Source organism: Pteropus alecto, unplaced genomic scaffold, assembly GCF_000325575.1.
Source record: "Pteropus alecto unplaced genomic scaffold, ASM32557v1 scaffold98, whole genome shotgun sequence".
Classification (NCBI taxonomy): domain Eukaryota; kingdom Metazoa; phylum Chordata; class Mammalia; order Chiroptera; family Pteropodidae; genus Pteropus; species Pteropus alecto.
The window spans coordinates 19,134,467-19,151,337 of NW_006443570.1; the positions used below are offsets into that span (position 1 = coordinate 19,134,467).

General features: G+C 51.2%; 1 protein-coding gene across 3 annotated transcripts; it reads left to right on the forward strand.

Moving 5' to 3' along the window:
* Window positions 1-1,422: 1,422 nt before the first annotated feature.
* Window positions 1,423-16,685, forward strand: LGALS9 (galectin 9). Of its 3 annotated transcripts, XM_006924986.3 has the most exons (11): window positions 1,423-1,580; window positions 5,904-5,995; window positions 8,088-8,289; window positions 9,075-9,185; window positions 10,207-10,302; window positions 11,964-11,999; window positions 12,584-12,634; window positions 13,231-13,272; window positions 13,732-13,820; window positions 13,957-14,119; window positions 15,902-16,685. In XM_006924986.3, exons 1-11 carry the CDS (start codon window positions 1,542-1,544, stop codon window positions 16,046-16,048), a joined length of 1,068 nt encoding a protein of 355 aa, XP_006925048.1. In that variant the 5' UTR covers window positions 1,423-1,541; the 3' UTR covers window positions 16,049-16,685. The 3 variants fall into 3 exon arrangements, with proteins under 3 accessions (XP_006925048.1, XP_006925049.1, XP_024897512.1); XM_006924987.3 differs by lacking the exon at window positions 10,207-10,302; XM_025041744.1 differs by lacking the exons at window positions 10,207-10,302; window positions 13,957-14,119 and having other exon boundaries at window positions 15,902-15,980.
* Window positions 16,686-16,871: the final 186 nt, after the last annotated feature.

Below are 16,871 nucleotides of genomic sequence, written 5' to 3' on the forward strand. Positions count from 1 at the left end.
AAATTACTGTTTGGCTATCGCCCATGGGAACATAGGCTGTCACCCATAGGAACATAACATTCTAACAGTAATCTTTCTGCTTCTGTACCCCCGCTTGCACACCCGACCTGTGGGTCGACAGGTAGTGAATAGAAGAAAAATAGACCTTTGTGTTCAGACAGAATGAAGAATGGGATCTGGGGTTTAAACACTCTGTACCTCTACATTTCGGGGCTGCTTAATTTGGGGTTTGCGTACCCCTGGCAGACCCAGCTGGCTGAATAAAGAGTGTGTTTCCTATAACTCACTGATTTCTGGTAATCTGTGTGTCTTTTGGGGGCTGGCGGCTACAACACTGTGTTCTCTGCCCCTTAAATTCCATCAAATTCTAGTCAATCCAGGAATACAGTGGGGATGGAGGGTGGGCTGAGGAAACACGAGGCCTCAGTTTATGGGAGCATCTCAAAGAAGTCAGTCTTTGTAAATTCTGGTGCATCTAGACAGGATGCAAGAAGGAAGAGAGGTACAAAAATATCACGGCCCTGGGGCACCTTCTACCCACTCGGTGCTTATATGACCCTTAACTGCTCATCCAGGCTTGAAAACATTGGTTTTCTCTCTAGCTCATTGCCGGGCTTGCCTGACTTCAGGTAAGTTTATTGTCACAGATCCCTTCCTCCCTTTCCCACTCTAACCCAGCCTCTCCTGCTCGTCTCTGTTCAGTCAATCAGTTTCCTTAACTAGGTGCCGAAGCCAATAATGCAGTTTATTTAATATGCTCCTCTGACCCCCGTGTCCCTTGGAATGTTCCATTATGTCCAAGACTTCTTCTCTCCCCATTCTAAAGCCCAGAAAAAAGGGGGAGCGAGAGGAGAAGAGAAAGAGATCAGAAGCTCCTAGGGTACTAGACCTAAAGATATCATAACCTCCATTATGAGATTTTCTATTGGTGAAATACTTCCTTCTACATAATGATGCTTGTATATGAGAAACAGAATTTTAAAAGAGTGAGATACCTTTTTGAGAACCTGAATAGAGGTCATAGAGGTCATGCTGTGTGTCCTTAGACATTCCCTTAGACAATCTGAGCCTCAGTTTCTGTGTGTGTGAAATGGGTATGACCAGTCCTTTCACCCCCCGCCCCCCCATGCACAGGCAATGCCCAGCCACACAGGTCCTGTCAAACAGCTCCGTCGTTTTCTGAACACTGTGACTGAGCGTGCTCAAGAGACGCAGCCACACACTCATGTTCAGTGTCTTCTAGAAACTTGCTGCCGTGTCAGTGTGGTCAAGCTCTTGGAACCAAACACATTCATTTTCAAGGTGAAGCACAGGAGGAGAGAGGAAGGAAATATTACTGGGGCAGGAGGTGTCTTCCTTCCAGTTCCTGAGTCTTTCTACACCTCCTCCCCCAATTCCTCCTCCCCCAACACCGTACTTCCTTTTGCTCCTAGCTCCTCCCCACATCGGTTTAGTTTCTATTTCTTTGTTAATCCCTCCACAGCACAAAGGGCTGCTTGGCTGGTGTGAAAAGCAGCGGTGACCAGAGAGGTGGTGGAGAGATGGCCTTCAGCAGTGCCCAGCCTCCTTACCTGAGCCCAGTGAGTTCCGGGGCTTGGGGCATAGGCAGTGCTGCCAGGGCTGAGCTGGCTGCCTCGCCAGAGGGGAGCAGCTCTGGATCTCTGAGGAAACAATACTTGGATGGTACGGGTGGGGGGTGGAGGGCGGGGCGCGGGGGCATCCCAGAAGAACACAGAAGGGCAGAAATGCCAGATGGGGCAAACCTGATGCAACTTCTGCCCCAGGCCGGTCTCACCAGTGCCTCTCAGGACTGGAGGGGAATGATAATCACCAAGATTCGTGCATTGGACAAATGTTGACTGAGCTCCTTCTAAGTATGTGTCCTGTCCTAGGTGCTGAGGGGAAGATGGGCAAAAGCAGCACCTAGAAGAGTGGTGGTTTGTTTGTATGAAAGGGAAAGTGAACACAGCTTCTGGGGGAGGATCACAGCCCAGTATGGGGCACTTACTTTGGAGATGGCCTCCCTGGGTTCAGCCATTTACTAGTAGATGACCTCAGGCAAGTTACTTTTACTTCTCTGGGCCCCTCAGTTTCCACATCTGTAAAATGCAGGTAATCCTTGAGCCACCTCCCAGGGTCAGGGGAAGGATTAAGTGAGGTAGCATATCTAAGATGCTTCAACAGTACCATGCACACTGTGGGTGCTTTCGAAGTGTTCGGTATGATCAGGAGTCTGGGGACATGGGGGAAGCCCTCCTGAGGAAGTGTCTGCTCCCTGCAGGGTGAGTTAACAACGCAGGGACAGGTCAAGGGTATCTGCAGAGGGACCCTCTCTGGCGTGAGAGAGGAGTGGGGCTGTCCCTAAAGTGTGGGTGCAGAGGGCTGCCTTTCGTGCCTTGTTTGCCACATGTGTGTGGGCCTTGTCTGCAGGTAGCCTTGTTTAAACTCCCTGAGCCTTATTATACCCACAACATACATGGAAAGAATTGACGCTCGGAGAATTGGGGCTACTTGCCAAATATGTCCAGATGGTAAGTGGCAGCAAAGGAAGATGCCTTGATTTGCCCCCAAAGAGAGAGGTGCCCACAGAGAGAGCGGTAATAGGGGAAGGCAGGCAAGAGGCAGTCCAGGCCCAGGGGTCCCTTGTGCTCACTGTGTCCTGGGCCCGGCCCTGCAGTGGCAGCCTCTCCTGGCCTTGGCAGAGAGCTTCCTGAAGGACTGCGGAGATGGGCTGCCAGAGCCCTTCCTGGGTGAGGGCATGGCATGGAGTAGGTAGGCAGCAGCAGGGTGCTAAGTGGGAAGTCTCTAGGGCTTCACATTCAAGCTCACCTCAGCAGGGTGCCCTGGCTTGGCCTGCTTCCCTCAAGCAGTGGCTGGGGCCCCTCAGCCCATCTCGAGAAAGCTTCTCTGTGGGGCTGGGGAAAGGTGGGCTAGGCCCAGTCGGTGCCTCTGTGGGGGCCTCAGGGTCAGAACGTGTCACTTTGGGCTCATTCTCTGTAAGATGGGGGATCCCAGAGCTCCGTCCAGACCCTGGTGACTGGTGTTTCCTTTCCAATCCTTGGATTCAAAAGTCAAATATTTAAAATCAGAAGGAAAATCCAGACAATAAAGAGATTGGGTGCAGTCCCCACAGGCCCTGGGAGCACCCTTCCACTCCACATGGGCATCCTCTCCTGGGTGTCAGAAGTGACGTTCTGACTTCCTCCAAAGTGTGCCCGACTCTTCTGCTGAGGAGGCGAACACCCCGAGGGCCTGCCTTGGGGGTCTCACCTCCCATTCCTCGTGATGCTCCGTTGGCCTCACCTGGCCCCGCCTACTCAGAGAGCCTGGATGGAAGTGGGAACCACAGGTAGGACAGGACTCGCTGTTTGGTCTGGGAAAACACTCAGCGAGCCAGGGGCGAGGATGTTCTGTGCGTCATCGTGAGAAGCAGCTTGTGTCGTTGCAGGAAGCGACATCGGACAGAAGAATTCGGACACTCACACAACTTTGTTTAGAGGAAGAATTTATTAGGCCAGCAGAGCGTGTGGGGTTAAGAACTCCATGCACAAGCTTGCTCTAGTTGGATTTATTACAGCTTATATACTTTTGCAGTGTCTATGCAAGGGGCGCGTGATTCCTTTGTCTGAGGTTTTACATGTGCCTCCTTACTCATGATGGGGAGGAGGAGCTTCCGGTGGGGGACTGCAAGGGGGAAGGAATTTTCAGACCACTGGTCTTATAGGTGGTTTGTTTTTGCAGAACCCTTGACCTTGGCATTATCGGCACCATTAAAGGATTCTTGAACAGAGAGACAGGATCCCTAGGCTATAAGCAGAGAGCAGCACTTAATTGATGCCGGCTCCTGCTCAGCGAATTCCTATCCAAAGGCTGAGCTCTAATTGTAACATAACAAGCAGTTTTACACAGTCTCGTTATTCTTACACAGCTACAGAGATAAGAACATTAGTTGGTTAGCAAGCCATGAATCAACAGATGTGAGCTGGAGAGTCCTTGAGGTAGGGGAGATAGCTATGGGAAAACATGTTAGCCGGAGAGCATAGGGCAGAGTGGGGAGAGAGCAGTTTTAATCTGCTGAGTCGGTCGTTTTTGCAGGCCTTTTCCTTTGCATTTCTTCTTTTTTTTTTTTTTAGATGCCTCCCCTCCTCCCTCAGTGTGGCACTTAAAAGCATGAATGCTGAGGTTTAAACTCCACTCTATTCCTGACCAGTTATGTGGCTTTGGGCAAATTACCTTTCTGTGCCTTGATTTCCTCATCTGTAGAGGTGGCGCTAATAATGGCCAGGGTTGTTGGAAGGATAACTGGATAACAGACAGGAGAACTGGCCACAGGAAGGGCCTCAGGACCTCTGGGGCAGCAGTGTGGCCTTTGGCTGAAAGCCTTGCACTGCCCCCTTACTGGAACTGTGTGTCCTCTGGTGACACTGGTCTCCAGAAGCAGGCTGTCCACTCTCTGGCCTGCAAGACTTGGCTCTGGTGTCTGTATTTCCACATAGGAAGAAGAGGAAAAAATCCTCAGCCTCCTGGTGTGGCCAGGAGCTGAGAACGAGTTCAGGATGAATTAATTCATCCTGGTTAGAGCCGAGAGGACGCTGCCGCTAAGGATGAGAGAGATGATACATACTTTGTCATAATCCTCACCACTCTCTTTGTCCCCTTCCTGGCCATCTCACTCATACACATCACTTGCCTGGCTCCTGTTAGCATTTCATTTTTGTAGGGAATTGACTTAAATAAGTTGGAGAAGATATTAGCAACTTGAAAAATGGGAAAATTGACTAGGAGATGGAACTATCTCCTAGGTCAATGTGGTTATAGAGCTACATTAGATAAAAGGCATTCTGAAGGTTAGCTTTGAAAGTCAAGAAGTCACCAATTTGAGAATCTTGCTCAGAGAGACCAAGAGAGAAGCTTGGTGGTAGAGAGATATCTGCTATGTGCCAGTCTCTTCCACAGACTTGTTCTCACTAAATCATCCATCTTATATGTAAGGTGCGATTTATCCCTATTTTACAAATGGATAAACTGAGGCAAAGAGAGGATAAATAAGCTTCCCAGGCCACTCAGGTAATGACCAGCAGAATTAAGATTCAAACCTGGAGTATGCCTGACTCTAAAACAATGTCAGTTTTGCCATAACCATTGCTCCTTTAAAGTGACCTGGAAAGAGAATCTGACCAGGTGGGCGCCTATGGGGCCTGGGAGGAATGGAGGTACCACATTAGGACTTCAGAGGCTGCCAAGGGCCCGGGAGAGAGAATGGAGAGCCCAGGAGCAGAAGTAGAGAAGGGAGCTGCCCTGTGGCTGCAGAGAGTACTGGGAAAGAGGTGCTACCTGAGGTGGCTGAGAGGGCAAAGGTCATGGTCACCACTGTTCTATGGTGGGGTGGGCAGGAGCAGGGGAAGACACCTTTTCCTTGGCCCTCTCAGGTGAGAAGAAGGTTTATCCTCTAGAATAGGTTGGTGGCCTCTTTGGTCCCTTGGGTCTCCTGAGTTCCCAGCCAGGGCCCTGGAGCCTTTGCTAGGAGCTTGGCCTGGGGCCCAGCAGCCTCCATCGCTATGTCGGTCCTTTCCCTTCGCAGGACCATGTACATGCTAATTCCTCCTTTTGGAAGCTATCGCTTCCTCTCAGGCTCTTAAGGGAAGCCAGCTCCCTGTCATAGTCTCTTAGAGGCCAGCAGTCTCCTTATCACAGTCTCAGGATGTCTGTGTAGCTACCTCGATTCAGGTCAGCTTCCTAACAGGCCTGGAAGATGTGCGAGGCTGAGACTCCATCTTTCCTGTTCACAGATGCACCCGGCTCCTAGTGTGGTGCCTGACACACCCAGGCTGGCCACTAGCAAGTTCCGAAGGGCACAGAGAAGGAGGCCGGCCCACTGACTAACCGCTGTCTTCTCCCTGCAGATCATCCCCTTCTCTGGGACTATCCATGGGGGCCTTCAGGATGGACTTCAGATCACTGTCAATGGGACTGTTCTTCACTCCAGTGGAACCAGGTACCTGGAACTGTTGTTTCTCTCCAGCCTTACCCCTTAGTGAACCATGGCACCTAATAGCTCAGGTTGGTTCACCTGACACCCTCTGAGCTGCCTGTACCTGGTTCAGGGGATGCCTGATAAGTAGGGCCCAGCCCCTGCCAACACTGCATGCACCCCTGGCTGACCTCTGCCGAGGTCCAGGTGTGCAGAGGTGTGGGTGGGGTCTATATATATAGTAGCTGCTTGCTGAAGTCCGTTGTGCCCACAGAAGCCCCTCTGAACACGTGGGCCTCTCTTGGAAGCCTCTCTGTCTCAATCTCAGGTGTCTTTTGCCTCCGATGGTCCTCTCATCACCTCGCATGGGGCGTGGGGACCTTCTGGATTCCTTCACACGACTCCCCGGCCCAACCCTACCTCATCTCGGCACCTAAATTCTAGACAACTTTCTCCACCATTGCCTTCCCTGCCAAGTGGATACAGCCACACGGACCCTAGGACATCTCCGAGAGCCTTGAGCGCCCCAGGAAACTCTGAGGGAAGTGAGGCACCCAGATCTTCCAAAATCATGCCCATAGGGGAATCCGGGACCTCACCTCTAAATCTCCATTCCCTTCTCTCTCCCTCTGCCTACCCTTCCTCTCAGCAACAGGAGGGCTTTCTACTCCTATCCAGTCTAATGGAAACTATCCCTACCTCTTCCCGTGGGAGTTTTTGCACTCTTCTTTTCCTGGGGAAAGAATTTTCAAAGGACCACAAAGGGAAAAATACATCCGGAGATGTTTCAGAAATAACAGTCTCCATTCAAAGAGGAATATGGATTTAGATTTTCTGGTTCTAGAGTCGCTGAGAGACTCCTTTCCTTTTCGTGTCCCGGAAAGAGGGTTTGTTGGCCTCGGGGCCACGGCCCTTCCTGTGGTCCCTGCTGGCTGAGGGTCCGCAGGGCAATCTGGTGTTGAGGACAGCACACCAGAACTCACCCTCCTCCACAGAGAAATCAAATGGGCTTTGCAGGGGTTTAGAAGGTGCAATTCCTGGCCCTGCTGGGGATGCAGAAGACACAAACCCAAGGGGCCTTCGCTGAATGCTGTGTGTGAGCTGAGGACACCAGAGTGACTCCAAAAGGCAGGCCATGAACCAAGCTCATGCTGAGTTCAGGGATAGCTGGAGTAAACAGTGACACCTCGGTGAGGAACCTCAGACCCAGAAACTGGTTTTAGGACACTAGGGAGCTGTGTCTGGGAAAAGGCAGAACAAGCATTTATAGCATCCCTGCTGTGAACCAGGCTCCTTGAAGGTTCCTTTTTTTCCCCCCTCACCTCAGAGCCATAGCTATATCCAAAGGAAGTTTTGATGGCGAGAGGCTTCCTCCAAGGAGAGAGACAGTAAGGAACATTTACTTGCATGGGGGCTTCCATACTACCCCCTTATTAATCGTCCCCAAAGGAAGGGAGTCATACCTTTTCCCAGGTGTGACAACTTGAGGATAATGTGGTTCAGGGTCATCCCGAATGACAAACAGTGAAGGGCTTGGGTCTGGGTCCAGGCCAGCTGACTTCAGGGCCACCACTCCACACACACCTCGTGTGTGGAACACATGTCAACCTCCAATGAGGAGCAGACATATGTACTGAAAATCCTCACGCCTGGAGAGCTAATGTTTATTCTGTGCCTCCCCTTTTAGACACCGTCTTTGTAGATATAGTCCATCAATTTCTCATGTTCTTCCAATTTGTTCTCTTCTTTGAGTGGCCACTTGCTGTCATAGGCTCTCGCTTCTAGGCATATTCCTTGATTTCCATCTTTGATACAAATTGGTAATCAGTTTCCAAGACCTATGCTTCTGGTTGCTAGTGTCAACATTGTTCTTTACCTATTTTCTACTTATTTTTAGAAAGTCACACTGTAAAGGGCAAAATGCAATAATTATCCAAAATCACACTACATACAAATCAGGTAAACAAAAAGAATGACAGCAAAGTAAGGATAGGTGCAAACCTGCCATACAGGTTGTACTGCAAGTTCCTAGACAGACTAAGTCAGAGGCCCGAGGCCCTTCTGTTCCTACCATGGGCGATAAACCTGCTACAGAACATTATCTGATTTCCTCTAGGTTTTCCGTGAACTTTCAGATCGGCCCCAGCGGCAATGACATTGCTTTCCACTTCAACCCTCGGTTTGAAGAGGGTGGGTATGTGGTCTGCAACACGAAGCAGAAAGGATGCTGGGGTCCAGAGGAGAGGAAGATGCAAATGCCCTTCCAGATGGGGAATTCGTTTGAGCTCATCTTCCTAGTGCAGAACTCAGAATTCAAGGTGAGAGCAACTCCCTCACCCCCACCCTGCCCCCTCCCCGCCCCCACAGCCCTATAGTCGTGGTGAATAAGCTTTAAATAATCACCTGAGCAATGCTATTACACAGATAACAGGACCATTTCCTTGTATGGGTTTACTGATGGCTGCAGTCTCCTTACACACCTTCTTCACCTGCATCCACAGGTGCACCTGTTCCCTATCTCACTAGGAAATAAGAACTAGATAAGTCACCTGGGTGCTTTTGGCTTCGGGTCCAAGTTCATTCCATTTCTCTACTGTAGCCATCCCTCCACTCCAGGTCCCTGACGACATTGTTTTTTAGTGACATTATTGCAGTCCTTTTCCAGGTTCTAGGAATAGCTTAGTTTTGCATGTCATTGTAAATAGCTTTTGCAAGCAGCACTGCTCTTGGGGAGATGCTATTCCTGTCAGGCTTCCCTGCATCAATGTGATGTTCCCATCCCCTCAATGTGCAACTTGAGGTCCCCTCTCCACTGCTCCCCCTGAGCATTTTATGCATATTTAAATGTGCTAAGATTAGAAAGATAAACCTGCAATAAACAAACAACCATGAGAACTAAGAAGCCAACAAGAGCCAAGTGGAGATTGGGTTTGGATGCATTTTGGATCACATGCTTGCTCCTGTAACTGGCACAGTTCTGAAGGCTGGTACACCGACCTATAGGGGGTAGATGTGAAAATTCAAAGCAGAGGTCATGGAGCCTCAGGTGTGCTCCTCGCCCTGGCCTCGACCCCTTTCCTGGAATACACACCCATCTTGGCAGGTGATGGTGAACGGGAGCCTTTTCATGCTGTACTCACACCGGGTGCCCTTCTATTGCGTGGACACCATCTCCGTCACCGGTGCTGTGAGATTGAACTACATCAGCTTCCAGGTCAGATCATCCACCTGACACCTGTCCCAGGGGCTGGGTGCAGGGACCAATCTAGCCATGCCTAAGCCCTGTTGGGTGGGCCCAAAGATATCAGCCAATCTCCTATCCAGGTCACTCTGGGGACCCACCTCCGGCTCCTCTATCTTGTTTTTCTGTGTCAATGTCTCTGTCCAGAATACCTGCCTCAGTCCCCAGACTCCTAGGCCACTCCCCTCTGTCACTCTCTAGTTCTGTTCTGGTTAGTAGGCCACATGGTTCCCGAAAGAACCTGGGCTTGGGAATCAAACTGAATCTAGCTCAGATTCCAGCTCTGCCATTGTCATCAGCTGTGGGATCTTAGACGAATGACTTTGCCTCTCCTAGCCTCAGTTTCCTCACCTGTGAAAGGTGCATAGTCACTGCTGCCCCACGGGTTATTGTGTGAGGTGATACATGTCAGAGGTCACAAAATGGCCCATATGGGCCCGCACCAGGGTGTATTTGACCCTCTGTGTTTTAAAACTTTCTAATGTGTTACCAGCATCTAAAAAGGTCAGGAGAAGGTTTGCGTTCTGGGGTTTGAGTGGTGGTGATGGCTGCACGACAACGCCACTCGACTGTGCACTTAAAAATAGTTAAAGTGATAAATTTTATATGTATTTTACCACATTTTTTTTTTAAAGGTCAGGCGATATCATGGAAACATGAATTTCTGGTTTTCTGTGAAAATGGGTTAGATTGGGGTACATTGGGACCACATTCCCCCAGGGCCTGAGGTAGTTAGATTGGAGCTGTTGTTACAGCTTTGGGTAATGGAGTGTGTGCCCTGAGATGAGAAAAGCACACAGTAGGCCCTCAACAAATATGGCAAATATGAGCTCCTTAGGTCCTCATCTCTCATATTCCCTTCCTACCCAACTCTCTCCCCTGCTCTCTGCCCGCCTGCCAGGCTTTCTCCCTCTCGCCCTGGCCCCTGCCTTTCCACTCTTTCTTGGCTTTGTTAACGACTCTCTTCAACCCACGGTACCTTTTGTTTTAACAGAACACTCGTGCAGCCCCTGTCCAGCCTGCCTTCTCCAGGGTGCAGTTCTCCCAGACTGCCCGTTTCCCACACAAGCCCAAGGGGCGCAAACCAAAAGTGAGTTAAATATGGAGAACCTGGGAGAAAAAAAAACAAAAGAGAGGCTAGTCCCAGCCAGCAGGCCGGCCAGGGCCTACAGGCCCCATCATGCCCACCCAAGTTTCCCTATCTCCATCCACCAGGCACCCAGAGCCAGGACCTAGGGGTTATCCTTGGTTCTTCTGTCCCCTCCTCAATCTCTCTCCAGGGGACCAACGCCTCTCCTTCCTGAAGTCACTGTGTTGGTCCAGGCCACCTGACCCCTCATCTCCTCACACCCACCCACTGTTGCAGTGATCTCCTATAAGCAGATCAGATCACATCCTCCTCCTATTTAAAAATCCAAAAGGCCCCTGGCCCTTGTAACTAAAGCTCAAACTCCCCAGCAGAATCCCCGCCTCAGTCTTGCCCGGCCCACCTTCCAGCCTTGCACCTAACCCATAAAGCTCATGCAGCCTCCGCTGCTCACTCAAGGCTCTCTCTCTGGCCACCACACTTTTGCACCTGCCGTCCTGGTGCCGAGAGTACCCTTTGCCACCTCACTCCAGCCAACCCCTAATTGCCCTTCAATGTTCTGCTTAAATGTCGCTCCTTAGTGTCATCTTCCCTGCCTAGCAGATTGCCGGATGCCTGCCGCCTCCCCATGGACTTTGTACATCTCTGTACCATGCCAGTCACTATGTCCTGTTGTAGCTGTATTTACATGTCGTGTCCCCGTCACTCGACTCCCTCCTCTCCTACACCCATGAGCCTAGCATTGTGACTTGTTCCTTTGTGTATCCCCAGCGCTTTGCACAGTCCCTGGAATGGACTGGATAAATGAATGAGGGATGTGGTTGGTTCAGCCAGGAGAAGGGGAAACCAGTCAGGGCAAGAAGTGCAGTCTGCTGGGTGCGGACAGGGTCTAGGACAGGAAGGGGAGCGAAGCCTGGCCCTTCCTGTGGCCGCTTGAGCAGTGGGGGTGGGGGCAAGGGATGTCTCTGTTCTCAGGCTTCCTGTGGCCCATCACAGCACAGCCAGGGCGCCTGCCTCCTGCCTCCCTGACTTTAGGACTGGTGGAGCTCCAGGGAGCCTCTGCAGGGCAGTCCGACTTTGGCCCTGGTCTGGGGAGGACAGGGTGTGCTGAGTACAACTAGAGAAACCTGGGTACCATTCTGTATTTTATCTACTTGAGTAGATATGCATTTATGCTACCTGGGCAGGCTTGGGCAAGTTGCTTAACCTTTCTAAGCCTGGTTGCCTCACTTAACAAAACAGAAGCTAAGGCTGCCTCCCTCGTAAAGCACTAAAGCCAGAACTTGGCACACAGTAGGCCTCAATAAATACTAGTTTTCACCTTCTGGGTGAAATACAGCACTGGGAATAATGCTTTTGTCTCTGAGAGCTAAGGTAAGCTATCTGTTCTACGTCAGACACACCCTCCTCTCTCTCCGGAGGAGCCAGTGGGGCTGTCCCCTTTCCTCCAACCCTGACCTCCCCGCCCCCCACCCCATTTCATTACCACAGTGTACCTGGGATGATGGGTGGGAGTCCAGGCGCCATAGGCTCAGGAAAGCTTGCTCAAGAGCAAGAAGGAGGCAAGCGTGAGTTCGGGGAGGCGTTTCTCACCACGGTTTCTGCCGCCATCTGTCATGTGGCACCGACGCTAACCAATATTTTGATGTTCTCATCCCCTTCAGCCTCCAGGTTTTGGGCAAGCCAGCTCCGCTCCTATCGTAAGTCTCATGCTCTGTCTTCAGAACCCCTTCGTTTTGGTTCTTCCTGTGGGTTAAAGGAGGAAGCAGGACCGGGTGTTAGGCCTTGACCACAGCGGGTGGAGCAGCCAAGGCCGGACCCCTCGACCACCTGCCTGGTTGCGGTGGTGGTGGCGGGAGGGTTTGGGGGGCAGGGGTGGTTGGCTGGCACTGATGGATTAGGAAACAACCTGAATTGCCCAAGCCCATGACATTCTGTGAGCAACCACAGGAGACCAATGCCCCGTATTTACTTTCTCCTCCTGCAAAGCGAAGCTATGCTAGAGAAATTCCCCTGAAAAGGAAGACGGGCCACAGGCCACAAATGCGGTCATATTTCTTCTTCAGAAGAAACCTTTGTCCCTACCTCATCTCCTTAAGAGGAGAAACACCTTTCTCCTCCCATTTTGCACCTGCTATCCTGGTGCTGAGAGTACTCTTTGCCACCTCAGGGCAATTCGGCTGGTTACCTGCTTGGAGGGTATGTGTTAAGTGGTGCCCACTGGTGGCAGGTGGTGGTCTTCATGCAGGTGAGATCTGGTTAAAACTCGGTTTCTTTCTTCCAGTGTCAAACGGTCATCCACACTGTGCAGAGCACTCCTGGACAGATGTTCCCTGTAAGTCTAGAAGCTCTGGTCAGCTCACAGCCCCACTGTGTCCCTATTCACCAAGGACTGAATTATCTGGTTCCAGAGAAGGGAAGAAAGCAGTTTAGTAAGAAGGATGGGGACATTTGGGGCTGGGCCCCTCTGCTCAGGAGATATGCAAGTCAAATTTCCCTTGGGACAGAAGAGATTCTGGATCAGGCTGGCTTTACCCAGAGGCCCAAGAGGCAGGACCCTCGGGTCCTTCTGTCACTGAGAGGGGAGTGCAGTGGCCCCAGCATCAGGACCTGAGGCTCTGCATCCTGAGGACCAGCCTCAGGGATGTCACTGCTGGTCATAGGCTTAAGCTGCCACTTCTCGTCCTCCTGCTGGTACAAGTCAGACAGGAGGTCCAGAGTCAGTGGAGCTGCCTGTAGAGGGGCTGAGGGCAGGTGACCATGATGGGGTCTGGAAATGTGGTGGGAAGTTCTACCATGGCTGATATGAGAGGGAAGGTGAATGGGAGAATCCAGGGGCTGGAGCCTCCCATCGGAGCATCCTCTCTTGCGTGTGTGGTGGCCTGGTGCGGGAGCACTCTCACACTGAATTTCCTGATCTCTTTTTCACAGAATCCAATAATCTCGCCTATGACGTACCCCAACCCAACCTATGTAAGTGACTTCTCAGGGAGGGCGGAGGTTTCATTCGTCCTGAGCAGGGTGGGAGGTGAATTCACAAAATGAAAAGCAGTCCTTTAGTAAGCTGAAGTTCTTCAAACTTCTAAGGAAATTAGAAGACTGTTGAGAGGAGCTTTCACTTTGAAACTGTCCCTTCATCATGAGCATATTATATGGCCTTCCCTTCTCAGTCCAAGTATCCTTTTGTGTCCAGCCAAAGTTCTTTTAATGACCGTTTAAGCTCATTAACCTGAGGAACGCTGGAAAGTTTTCCTTTGGCATTTGCTAGCCAAGTAAAGATATTATGGCGTTCTTTCTTGACCATACATTACTCACAGGCACGGTTGTCAAATTCAGTTGACAGTCCAAATTCATGGAAGCTAGCAGAAAATTCCCCTGCAGCGGCAGCTGCTCTGGCTGCCGCTGACTGACCTGCCCCTCTTCTCCCAACAGCCGATGCCTTTCTTCACCAGCATCCCGGGAGGGCTGTACCCCTCCAAGAGCATCATCGTGTCAGGCACCATCCTGCCCAGCGCCCAGAGGTGAGCATGGCCCCTCAAAGAGGAGGAATACCCCAAGGTCATTCTGGCCACCCCTCTGGCTCTGAGCAGGCCAGGGAGGGACAGAGGCCCAGAACTCAGTAGGCGGAAGAGGTCCACGTGAGCTGCTCACCCCCAGGTTCCACATCAACCTGTGCTCTGGGAGTGACATCGCCTTCCACCTGAACCCTCGTTTTGATGAGAATGTCGTGGTTCGAAACACAAAGATCAACAACTCTTGGGGGTCTGAGGAGCGGAGCCTGCCCCGAAAAATGCCCTTCATACGAGGCCAGAGCTTCTCGGTAAGGTCTGCAACCCGGAGTTCAGAGGGGCTCCTGGGGGCAAACGGAGCAGGGAGTGGAGCGTGTCTGGGGGCCCCTTGAACGAGAAGGGAACTGAGGCCTCTGGGGTGAGGGCTGGGCACAGAAGAAAAGAATGTATTCTACAAATTATTGTTATTATGGCTCTACTATTACTGTCCTGCATAAGATAGGTGGTGGTGTCTGCTGTTTACAGTTTCCTTTCCTGAAGTCACACAGCCAGTAAGTGCCAGATCGAACCCAAGAATGACGTGTACTTCATTTATTCATTCATTCACTCCTTCACTCGTTCATTCATTTATTCAGCAATCATTTACCAACTCTTTTATCAAGGCCCACTTTGGGGTGGAAGTAACCCAGATGCTGGGGGGACAGCCATGAAGCAGATAGATGAGGTCTTGCTCCCATGGAGTTTATAGTTTGGGTGGCGGAGGAACAGGAAACAATGCATGAACGGATCATCGCAGATCACAACAGGTGCTATGCCAAAAGCAAAAGAGAAAATGAGATAGAGTGAGGCCTGGGTGGGGGCCACGCTGCCTTAGATAGAGACAGCCCTCGGAGGCCACACTACAGTGGAGACCTCAGTGATAGAAGGAGGCTGCCCTGCCAAGATCTGAGGGGTGCATTCCCAGCAGGCAGCAAAGGGAGCAGCTATTATCGCAAAAGCAAGAGTCATAGGCGTGGCCATCTAGGAACTGGGAGACCAGTGGCTTCCGGATGGAAAGTAGGGACAGAGAAGTAAGGGGTGGTGTAGCTGGAGGCCCAGGTCACACACGACAGGTGTTCTCGACCCTGACTGCACACTCAAATCACCTAGAGAACTTAAAAAAAAAATCAATGCCTGTCCCCACCCCAAGCTAATGAAGGGGTGAGCCTGGCACATGTGTTTTAAAATAGGCCCTAATACTCTTCATCCAGGGTTAAAAATGACCCATGTAAGGCCATAAGGGCCATGGAAAGGAGTTTGGAGTTTAATACAGTGTGTTGCTGTGTTTCAAGCCCCAAAGCAGTATACTTTGATTTACAGATAGCTATATGACTTTGAGCAAATGACTTACCTGCTCTTTCCTCATCTAAAAATGGGGCTAATCACAATATCGATCTCATAGAAATATAAGACTGAAATGACATGTTTGGGACTTGCATAGGATAGTGCCTGGTGTGTGGTAAATACGCTGCAAGTGTTAACTCTTGCTATGAGAATGATAACACTTTAACAGATGTGCTCTGACTGCCTTGTAAAGAATGTTTGGGGTGGAAAAGACAAGTTAGGAGGCTGCCCCTGCAGGAATACAAGCACAGAACACTCCTGTGCGCCAGGTACTAGGGACATGGATGGCACAAGACAGCATTCCAAAAAAAACTCAGGGTCCAGTTAGAGAGTAAGGGTGCGGTGGGGAGCATGGCCTGAGGAGGCACCTGACTCAACTAGGAGAGGGTCAGGAGGTGATGAAAAACACAGGTTTGCCTTTGCCGGAGGAGGGTATGTTGAGAGGTGGTTAGCAGTTAGTTAACCATGTGCAGAGCTGAGACACAGGCGGAAGAATGGTCTAATCCAGGGGAACAGAATACGTAAAAGGACAGGGAAAGGAGAGCACGCTGCGTATTTATGAAGAGCGAACCCTCCGATGTGGTTAGAATGCAGATGCGGGGAGTGCTTAATGTTTGAGGAAGGCAGGGAGGAGTGAGGGAGACACCAGCCTGCATTTAGGTTTGAGGACTTTCCAAGTGGAGTGCAAATGACACGGCCTGTCTGTCCAGGTGTGGATCATGTGTGAAGGCCACTGCCTCAAAGTGGCCGTGGACGGTCAGCACCTGCTTGAATACTACCACCGCCTGAAGAACCTGCCTGCCATCAACAACCTAGAAGTGGCAGGTGACATCCAGCTGACCCACGTGCAGACATAAGCGGGATCCCTGGCCCTGGGAACAAGGGCTAGGGCATGCTGCATTCTGGATCTGCTCATCACCTTCACCTTCCCTGGCCCTGCCCCAGCCCCAGCCCTTCCCAGCCTGCCCAGGATCTGGGGCTTTTTCTGGGGAGACCACATCTTTCTCTGGCCCTGCTTCTGGCTGCAGCCAGCCTGGAGTGGAGGAGGCGGCTGACTGGAACGGCCTTACTCATTTTGGGCAGCACCTGGAGTGTCAGCTGTGCAAATCCTACCATCCGAGGAGAGAGATAGTCTGTGCATGCTGAAGCCCCACATTCAGTACCCTCGGCAGAAAGGGAGAGTCCTGGGCCTTCCAAAGATCCCAGCCCGGGCTTCCCCCCACCTCTCAACCCCATTCCCACTCCTATTCAAGTCCACTTCAAGTCCACGCCACCTACTAATCACTCACACAGAAGGCAGCCTCCTTGGCCTCTCCCCTTTTGCCAACCTTTAACCTTCAACCTTTCCTTGCAACCTGAACTAACCCTTCCCCCACTTCAGGAAAGTGACCCCGATTAACACCTGCTGGTCTCCACAAACTTTTCTCAGCTAGGGGCTCCCCACTTTTCCAGTGTCCTTCAAATAAAGAGAAAGAAAATGTTTGTTGGCACATATGCACGGAATGATTGTGGTGTATTAATTGTGTGTGAAGACATTTTGGACTCTGGAATTGGGGAGGTCCTGGTCGGGGAGAGTGCCTGGGCTCACTCTGATCAGAATGGTCCTGACATCCACACCTGTTCCCAGTGGGTCTCCCACAAACCCCACAAGGGTGTGGGAGAGAGCAGGCTGTCTCAGGC

Excerpts from the sequence above, each read along its gene's own strand:
- LGALS9 (XM_006924986.3), top strand. The coding sequence starts at position 1,542 with ATGGCCTTCAGCAGTGCCCAGCCTCCTTACCTGAGCCCA. Across the intron at positions 13,273-13,731 it reads CGTACCCCAACCCAACCTAT|CCGATGCCTTTCTTCACCAG; the intron begins GTAAGTGACTTC and ends TTCTCCCAACAG. Across the intron at positions 13,821-13,956 it reads ATCCTGCCCAGCGCCCAGAG|GTTCCACATCAACCTGTGCT; the intron begins GTGAGCATGGCC and ends GCTCACCCCCAG.